This window comes from Hippopotamus amphibius, chromosome 2, assembly GCF_030028045.1.
Source record: "Hippopotamus amphibius kiboko isolate mHipAmp2 chromosome 2, mHipAmp2.hap2, whole genome shotgun sequence".
NCBI lineage: Eukaryota > Metazoa > Chordata > Mammalia > Artiodactyla > Hippopotamidae > Hippopotamus > Hippopotamus amphibius.
Genome location: NC_080187.1, coordinates 12,786,892 through 12,797,559, shown reverse-complemented (window position 1 = coordinate 12,797,559; position 10,668 = coordinate 12,786,892). Strand labels below are relative to the sequence as shown.

The 10,668-nt window shown below is 39.7% G+C and overlaps 1 protein-coding gene across 1 annotated transcript; it reads left to right on the top strand.

The window, feature by feature from the left end:
* Positions 1–6,921: 6,921 nt before the first annotated feature.
* Positions 6,922–10,668, top strand: LOC130844275 (olfactory receptor 1Q1-like). The gene is made up of 2 exons (XM_057720596.1): positions 6,922–6,957; positions 9,724–10,668. The coding sequence occupies exons 1-2, from the start codon at positions 6,922–6,924 to the stop codon at positions 10,666–10,668; spliced, it is 981 nt and encodes a 326-aa protein (XP_057576579.1).

Below are 10,668 nucleotides of genomic sequence, written 5' to 3'. Positions count from 1 at the left end.
GGCTCATTTATGAGGTCAGGGGTCAGGTAATTCTGAGGCAGATGGTTCTAAAGCAGACTTTGAGGAAAGAGTGTGCTTAGGAAGAACACCAGGGTGATGCCCTGTGTGTGTGAGCCCAAAAACAGATGTGGAAAGACCTCCTTACTGACCCTTCCTACCAGATTAATGTTTCCCCGAGTTAAGTCATAGCTTAACATATGAAGAGGGATTTTTCTCCCAAGTGGAAATTCCTTTTTGATTTGTTGCTTTTAAAATTAATTCTGTTTCATGATGGAAATTCAAATAACACAGATATGAAAGCAAAGGATTAAGTCACAGTACTTCACCCTTCCATTATTCAATTTTTATCCTTCTAAAATGGCTTTTATTCATAAAATTTTATGTTTACATAAATGGAATTTATTTTATATGATATTTTCTTCCTTTCCTTTTCATTAATAGTTCATTATTATATTTGCATTTTTGCTTCTATACATATCAATACATAGAATGTACACAACAATACATCAATCCACTTAAAATTTTTAAGTTTCAGTTGATGTCTTATTGGATTAACAAACAGATTCACTGTGAAACTTTATTACAGATTATACCACACCTTGAAATCTTCTCTTGTGTCAGTTGTCTGATCAAGGTTACTGTAATATCTCCAAAGCATCAGTTTTAATGGGCTCCATTGTCTTAGTTCCCCAGTGCCTGAGGTTTGCTCCTTTGAAAAGAGAACTTAACTTTGAGAATATCCAGGAAAATACATGAAGAATGGACGTCCAGGCTGAACCTCACAGAAGGAGAGGTAACAGAGCCAGACTGTCTTCATTCACCTGAGGGATCACCTAAGTCAGAGCTTATGGAATGAAATACATGAATAGTAAAGGAAAGTTGCTACCGTAATATTCTACACATGTATCAAATATCAAACTTCAAGAAATTTTGTATTCCATCTTCACACCCCAAACAGACTATAAAGTTGAGGATAGCTTTAAATGTCACTCCAGATGCTGGTTACATACTAATTAGTCTTATATTTATGTATAAAATTGGGTAAACATATTGCATTTTGCATAGGTCAGACACACACATACACACACACACACACAAAAAGAGAAGAGAGAAAGACGGGTAAAGTAGCCTCAATGCCCATAATAACAATAATATGGATTAGATTCAAGACAAATGCGATCTTATGAGCTGTGTCCAGAAACACAGCAAGTTAAATGAGGGCTTTTAGATATGAATAACATCATGTAACAAAACCCTTTTAATGTCCTGTCAAGAACTCAAGTGTCCCTTTATAGAGGTACAGATGCTTTATAACAAATGTATGGTTTTTGGTAGCATGTGTGAACTAATTGTTAGTTTAAAAATATTGAAATGTTTTTGAGTGACATTAGCAAAGTTACAAGTCACATTGAAATCCCACATGGCTTAATGTAAACAAGAAGCCACCAATGGACATAGGATGCAATCTTTTTCAAAGCTTTGTTGTCTTTTCATTGAACATACAGTCTGGTGTGATGGCCTGAAGCATGACAAGCAGGATCTGATGTATCTATTGTATATGTGAAAGAGAAAAGCAAATCTGATAGATCAGGAAAGATCCTCTTATATTAGAGATTGAGGAAAGGAATTTTCTGCAGCCAGATTTAATCTGAAAATATCAACATGAACCACTGATTTCTCTATTCCTAAAATAATTTAAGCGTTCTCTTGTTTCACTCTACCCACTCTCAGAATTCACGGAAGGTGTTATAAACCGTGAATGGCATCCCACCACTTCCATGATTTAATTTTTCACTTCAGTGCTCTTCAACTCACAGTTCACACATCTGCAGCATCAGCATCCTGTGGGAGCTTGTTAGAAATGCAAATTCTTGGGTCTTATCCCAGAACTAAGGACTTGGAATTCCTGAAGGTAGATTCCAGGAATCTCTGTTTTAACAAGCTCTCCAGGAATTCTTATGCATGCAAAAGTTTGAGAAGCTTTGCTTTCATTCTTCATTTGGGAAGGCAGGAAGTCCATGAAGGATAGCCAGTGCTGAATCTGCAGTGGCATTTGTAAGAAAGCAATGATGTTTTTAGAGATCATGCAGTGTGATTTTACTGCATGTGCAAGGAGGCCAGCATGAAGTGCTCTGGGTGTGGGGGCTAATCAGTATCAATCGCATCGTGTTGGCAAAGGGGGATGCCTGGTGAGTCTCCATCTCCTCCAGGACCCCCATCATCAGAGTTGTTTTCTGTAACCTTTTATACCACAGGCAGAGAGTAATAAATTTCCTCTTCTTTAAGTGACAACTAGTTTGGATTCTGTGATTCAATAGACCCATAAGGACAAAAAGAAAACCATGCATTTTCTGTATAGTGTAATAATATGGCTAATTCTTTGGATTCTGAGGTGTGTTAAAGGCTGAGATTATGGGCCCAAAACATATGGGTTTCCAAAACTCTCCTCAAATAAAGGATAACCAACCTGTGTATTATTGCATTATTCATGCCCCCAAGTTGCAGAAATAAGTAGTAAAATTAATTTAGTATCTCTGATGAAAAGTTATTTATGAAGGAGAGCACTGGTTTTTAAAAAATTTTTATTGAAGTATAGTTGATTTACAATGTTGTATTAACTTCTGCTCTATAGCAAAGCAAAGAATGTATATATGTATACATATATATGTATGTTCTTTTTTTCAATATTCTTATCCAGTATGGTTTATCATAGGCTATTGAATATAACTCTCTGTGCTATACAGTAGGACCTTGTTGTTTATCCATTCTATGTATAATAGCTTACATCTGCTAACCCCAACTCCCACTCCAAAAGGGAACCCTTCTACACGGTTGATGGGGATGTAAGTTGTTAAGTCACTACGGAAAACAGGCTGGAGGTTCCTCAGAAAACTAAAAGTAGAATTACCATATGATACAGCCATCCTACTCCTGGGCATATATCCAGACAAAACTATCATTCAAAAAGATACATGCACCCCTATGTTCATAGCAGCACTACTCACAATAGCCAAGACATGGAAACAACCTAAACATCCACTGACAGATGAATGGATAATGAAGATGTGGTACATATAGACAATGGACACAGGTCTGTCCTCTACGTCCATAAGTCTGTTTCTGTTTCATAAATAAGTTCATTTGTGTCATATTTTAGATTCCACGTATAAGTGATAGCATATGATGTTTGTCTTTTTCTTTCTGACTTCACTTCATTTAGTAGTCAGATGGCTGCAGATGGCATTATTTCATTCCTTTTTATGGCTGAGTAGTATTCCATTGTATACATGTACCACATCTTCTCTATCCATACAGTCATCATGCTGTTCATTATATCCCTGGAACTTAGTCATCTTATAACTGGAAATGTGTACCTTTTGACCAAACTCTCCCCATTTCACCCCCTCCCCCACCCCAGAAACCACTAATCTACTCTCTGTTTCTATGAGCTTGGCATTTTCAGATTCCACATATAAGTGAGATCATACGGTATTTGTCTTTGTCTGTCGGATTTATTTCACTTAGCATAGTGCCCTCAAGGTCCATCCACATTATCACAAATGGCAGGATTTCCTTCTTTTGTATGATTGGGTAATAGTCCATTGTTTACATATAGCACATTTTCTTTTCTTTTTTTTTTATAAATTTACTTATTCATTCATTTATTGGCTGCATTGGGTCTTTGTTGCTGCGCACAGGCTTTCTCTAGTTGTGGCGAGTTGGGGCTACTCTTCATTGTGGTGCACGGGTTCCTCATTTTGATGGCTTCTCTTGTTGCGGAGCATGGGCTCTAGGTGCACGAGCTCCAGTAGTTACAGCACTTGGGCTCAATAGTTGTGGCTCACAGACTCTAGAACGCAGGCTCAATAGTTGTGGCTCATGGGCTTGGCTGCTCCTGGAGCAGGGATCAAACCCGTGTCCCCTGCATTGGCAGGCGGGTTCTTAACCACTACACCACCTAGGAAGTCCCATAGCACATTTTCTTTATTGACAGACACTTAGGTTGTTTCCATAGCTTGGCTATTGTGAACAACACTGCAGTGAATATGAAAGTAATTCATGTGGCTACTGCAAGGACTGAATGATATAAAAGCACTTGAGCACTTAAAACAGAATGTCTGGCACATAGTAAACACTCAAAATATGTAACCTATTATACTTGCCAACTATATGCATTCAGTGATGTCTGTGTCCATGTGAGTTTCAGATTTTCAAGAGCCAACTGATATGAGAGATGATAAGAAATGTCCTCTTTCACATTCTGGGAAAACTAATGATTCATGTTCCAAGAATGAACAAAGCATAAGTCAAAGAGAAAATGTCCATTTGAGCTGGATAATGAAAATAGAGAGTTAGAAGTCAGATCAAGAAGGAGAACCTAAGAGAATACTTCTTAATCACACCATAACCCCTATAAATCAATAATAAAAACACAGAGACCATATAGGAAAAAATGGGCAAGAATGTAGTTGGAAAATTCAAGGGAGAAAAAACTAAAATGGTCAAAAAATAGAAAAAATTCCCCTAGCAGTACTTCTATCTAGCATTTTCACTTCTAGAAAAATACACATAGACAAAGATGCCTCTAAAGAATATTCAGGTAGCAATACTTTTGTAATAGTTCCCACCCCTCAATACAAAGAAAGGAGGTCAGTGGCATAAATAGAGAAGTATGTATTACTTGTGGTACATCTAATACTTTATGAAATACTTTAAGAATAATGACGTAGGTCTCATGGTGGCATAGGAAATCCCATGATCAATTGATGAGAGAAACAAAGAAAGCACAAGAACAAATGATCCCATCTTTGAAAAAGAGTTGTACATATACATACGTGTGTAGAAAAGTGTCTGAATGGGTACATGTGAAAACTCTAACAGTGAGACCCTTGTAGAGGAATGGGGAAGATGAGAAACAGACTCTTGCTTTTCATTTGATACATTTCACTGCTAAATATTTTTTTAAAATGTGTGCATTACTTGAAAGAAATGTAAAACAAGAGGCTACATCTTCAAGGGCTCAGGGCAAGGAGACACCCCATCCATGCCTTGACCCTATTTAGATTTTTCTGGGATTCCTCCAGAGTCAAATTTTGGAGCACACATCAGAGAGTCTTATGTCCAAGCTGGTCCCCCAGGTCCTGGTTTCCCCTCTGGGGATCAGCCAACCTGTGGAGCCACAGTCACTAATACTAATATTCACGCTAATATTGGAAGTGCTGCTCCGTGGGCCCCAGTCCCCGGAGATGGCAGTGAGTTTGGACAATGACACACTTGGGACTATGTGGTGGTGAGAACCATGGAAGTCATGCAAAAGCTTGTAATCAAAAACCTCCCAGCGCCTTTCCCAGACATGCCTTCTTGCCCCTGCCAAGCAGAAGCACCCCCAGGAGTCTGGCTGCCCTACCTCTTCAGCCCCTCCCTTATGCCTTTCTTCCTTCTGTGCTGGGCAACCTGCTCTGTCTTCCCTGAGTGGACAGTTCGGAGCTGCTGTCAAAATAGGCTGGCACGTGCTGCCTGAGGGATGATGGAAGTGCCAAGCCCAGCCCATTCCAGCCCAGCAGGGGTCCACAATAAGGTAAATATTTGCTCAGGACCCCACACTCACACAGCATCTCAGACAATTCCTACATGGGCTTTCTGTAATTTCTGGAGGGAGGACCATCTTTCTCAAATTTGATCCTTTGCACAATATTGTGCGTATTGTGAAGTTTGCCTTTGACTCCCCAAGTCATCTTTTTCTTTTTCTTTCCTTCGTAGTGTCTCTTCCCTATGCCATCCTCAGAAATTCTGTGTCTTTGTGGACCCTGTCCCCTCCCCTAATTACAATGGAGCCACAAAAAAGAATGAATGATTTGCGTAGTCAAAAGTGTTCCCTCTCAGGGAAATTTTCCTGAGTCAAAAAAGAAACTATCGAATGGAATTCCAGAGAGTTCAATCAGTTAGGGAGGTACTGTGGCTAATCAGGTTTGAATGATCCAAAAATCAGCCCCTGGACAGGGCTGTCTACTTTGCCTTGTTTAACAACTGACTCGGACTTTCCTTTCCATGTCTAGGAATTAATGTTCAAACAGAGAAACGCAGAGAATAGACTAAGACATGTTATCCAAGTACCTAGTTGTCTTTGGAATGAGAGGCAACTCTATTGTCAGAAAAGTCTATGGATCAGACTGTAAGAAGTTATGGAATCGATTCTAGATTGAAACCCAAGTTCCAAAAGAAATTTAAAACAAATAACTTCTCATTATTTCATAACACTTGTTAAAGGGCTCTTGTGTCCATAGTCTCTTCTGTTTTTTTACAAATGCACTGTGGGTCAGGCAGGATGATCTCTGCCAACTACAAGGAAGATGGGGACTCCAAGTTTCCAGGAAGCCCACCCTCCCCCACCTCTGGGGCTCTCTATAGCGTCTAAGCAGCTGTAATAGGAGCTATATGTACATTACCCCTGGTAGCAGCCATGGTCCACTGACTCTCAAGTACAGCTCAGTTCCTTCCCAGGCCTTCCCTAAGAACTGAGGCAAGTCATTCTAAGTTTCCTAAACCATAAACTCAGGATCACCTGATTCTATTTGGAGCGTTCAATTCCAATGACAGACTAACAAAGGGGACCCAAGTGCAGGAAGCATTAAATGGGTGAGTGGGGTAGAAAGAGCACTGCTTCTGAGAGACGGATCTATGATCAACCTGAGTCCAATCCTATGCTCTGTGTCCTTGGGAAAGTTAATTTATCCTCTGGCCCTTAATTTCATGATCTGAAAATGGGGACAGTAATACCTACTCTCAAGCTCAATAATGAGATTGAACTAGAAAAAATTATGATAGACTTTTATCACTGGCCAAGTGCACAAGTTAGCACAATGGAAAAGGAAGAAACGAAGAGAAAAGCAGGAACCAGAATGGTCAGGGGACACTTAAGACATGGCACAGCCCCCTGTGAAGTGCATGGAAGTTAAGGTCAGATGGAAATGAATTCAAATATCAGTTCTACTACTTACTAAATCTGTGGTTTTGAGCATGTCACAGAACTCCTCTGAGCTTCAATTTTCTCATCTATAAAATGGAGATAATAATACCTATATCATAGACTTGCTGCGATCACCAAATTAAAAACACACACATAAAGCTCTCAGAACAATTCCTGGTTTATCGTTAGTGCTCAGTAAATGTGGCTACAACTTGCAGCTCTCATTCGTCATCATATCATATTAAAATCAATTCAGGATAGTTCAATAGTGTACTACGAATTTCCACATTTTTGTCATTGAAAAATCTAAAGCACTCTCTTGAGTGCTTCCATGACGACATCCTTTAATTTGGGATATGAAAGGAGATAGATTAGGAGTGGTGAATAAATCCACTTCCATGGAACAGATGCTAAGGAAATGAAAGGGCGGTGTGGCGTAGCCAGACATGTGTGAGCGTTCAAGGTGACCAGGCGCAAATGTGAAGTCCAGCCAGACCACTTAACACTGAGTTATCCTGAGCAACTCACTTCACTGCCCTAAGGCTTGGTTTACTCGTCTGTGGAATGAGAATAAGAAATGATTGCTGTGTCTAGAAGTATGTCGGGATTGCTGTACAGGTTATATGAGATAAAACGTGTGAAAGTGCCTTACACAGGGGTGGCTTGTGGACTGCCAACTCTGATCCCCACCCAAAAGGCTGTGAATGATGACAGACCAAATCATTATGATTTCCCTGTGATGACAGAACAGACTCATAGAACTTGGCTCAGTTCTGGGATCTGCATTTTAAAGACAATGAAAAAGTGAAGCAGGTTCACAGTAGAGAGACCTGGTTGGCAGCAACACTGTTCTCCTAGAAAATTCTATTGACTCTGTGCAGAACAAGTCTGGAAAACTGATCAGAACAATTGCCAGCATTTACTGAACACTTGCCAAGGACCAGGAAATGTCATTTAATCCTCATAACAACTTTATGAGTAACATGCTATTAATAGTCCCCCATTTTACAGCTGAGAAAGGCTAGGCTCATAGAGGGTAAGTGACTTCCTCAAGGTCATACGACTATTAAATGAAAGAGCCAGTGTTCCAGCCCAGTGTCTGGGCTTTTAACCACTGCACAGTGTTTCCTTTGTTAATTGATGTTTAGATTTATTAAAGACTTTTTGTGTCAAAGAATAATAGACTTGTTATCTGGTTAGAAAAATCATTCATTTTCTTAATATTTCTGATTGTCCCTGCATTTGACTCCTTTGAGGTTTTTACGTCCTGAGCCAATACATCTAGTGAAATTTGGGATGGGTGAAAGTAAGTCTTTCATTTGTTAAGTGGGAGATAGGATAATGCATGATGTGACATCTGGAAGACAAAATGATTTCAGAAAAGAGACTATAAAAGTTGAGAATCTGGAAACTGTCTTCAAACCACATCTGTGTACTCTGAGGAGTCTGTGGGTACCACCAAGGGTATGTATTCCCCGAAATGGAAACCGTTAAACCAAAAGGCTTCTGAAATCCCTTTTAACAAGGAGATTCCTTGGTTATGTGGCCCATCAACAAGTCTTATTACCATGAATAAGATGCCTTGGTTTTAATTTGGGAAGTCGGGTTGTATTGTGTCACTAGCATAGCCTTTAGAGTCAGAAAAATATGACTTTAAGTTCAGATTTTGCCCTTTATGGGTTTAAACTTTCTATGCCTCTGTTTTCTAATGTGTAAAACTGCAATAATAATATATTGTTAATAATAATGATATTTGCATCATCGGGTTATTGTAAAAATTAAATAAGATGATATAACAAAGTCTTTGGTTCAAAGTAAACACTCTTTGTAAATGTTACCTATGATGTTAATGATAATGAAAAATCCATACCTCATTATTTTGGAAAATAATTAAGCACTTGATTCATTTTACCAACACCAAGTTATCCCACGTGTAGTTTACACTGGAGCACAAAAGTAAAAGTAACTAAACAGCTGGCTCAATATCCAAGTCTATAAAAATAATCCTTTCTGGAAAATAGTATGGAGGAGAAAAAGTTAAAAATAAAAATATCATATCATCCAGCAACTCCACTACTGTGTATTTATCCAAAGAAAACAAAAACACCAATTCTATATGCACCCCCAAGTTCATTGCAGCGTTATCTGCAATAGCCAAAATGTGGAAAGAGCTTGGTGTCCATTAATAGGTGAGTGGATAAAGAAGATGTGGCACATGTATATACATAAAAAAAGAAAGAAATCCTACCATTTGCAACAACATGGATGAAACTTGGCATTATGCTAAGTGAAATGGGTCAGACAGAGAAAGACAAATACCGCATGATCTCACTTGCACATGGAATTAAAGAAGAAAACAAGCTCATAGATACAGAGAACAGATTGCTGGTTGCCAGAAGTGGGGGATGAGGGGGTGGGAAAAATGCGTGAAAGGGGCTCAATGATTCAAACTTTCAGTTATAAAATAAATAAATCATGGGCATGTAATATACAGCATGGTGACTATAGTTAATAAAATTGTATTGCATATTTGGGAGTTGCTAAGAGAGTAAACCTTGAAAGTCCTCATCACAAGAAAAAACAAATTTTGCAATTATGTATAGGGATGGATCTTAACTAGACTTATTGTGGTGATCATTTCACAATACATACACATAATGAATCCCTGTGTTGTACACCTGAAACTAATATAATGTTATATGCCAAATATACCTCAATACAAAATAATAATAATCCTTTTTGTTTAATGGCAACAGGTGGACAATACCAGCCAGGCCAGTGTATCGCATTTTGTTCTCTTGGGCATTTCTACCCACCAGGAAGAGCAGATCCCACTCTTTCTTCTTTTTCTGCTCATGTACACAATCAACATTTCTGGCAATTTTGCCATCATCATACTGATCATCTCTACTCCACACCTCCAAACCCCCATGTATATCTTCCTCAGCAACTTGGCCTTGGCAGACATCTGCTTCACCTCCACCACGGTCCCCAAGATGCTACAGAACATTTTCTCTCCTACCAAGGCCATTTCCTACACGGGCTGCTTAGCCCAGACTTATTTCTTCATTTGCTTTGCAGCCCTGGAGAACTTCCTTCTGGCTGTGATGGCCTATGACAGATACCTCGCCGTCTGCCACCCTTTCCGCTACCCTATGATTCTGACCAGGATGCTGTGTTTGCAGATGGTGGCCGTGTGCCATATCCTCTCCCATCTTCATGCCCTGCTGCACACTTTTCTCATGGGCCGATTGATCTTCTGTGCAGATAACAGGATCCCCCACTTCTTCTGTGACCTCTACCCTCTGATGAAGCTCTCCTGCTCCAGCACCCACCTCAACACCTTGATGATTCACACAGAAGGAGTTATTGTCATCAACGGAGCTCTGGCCTTCATCATGGCCTCCTATGCCTGCATCATCTCAGCAGTCCTCCAGAGCCCTTCAGCCAAGGGCAAGTGGAAGGCCTTTTCTACCTGTGGCTCCCACCTCACTGTGGTGGCTATATTCTATGGTACCCTCACATGGGTCTACTTCCAGCCCCTTGCCAGTTACTCAGCGGCCAAGGGTCACATCCTGACAGTCATGTACACAGTGGTGACTCCCATGCTGAACCCCTTCATTTACAGCCTAAGAAACAGGGATGTCAAGGGAGCCTTCAGGAGATGGATGAATAGGATATGGACTTCTTTATTTAGATAA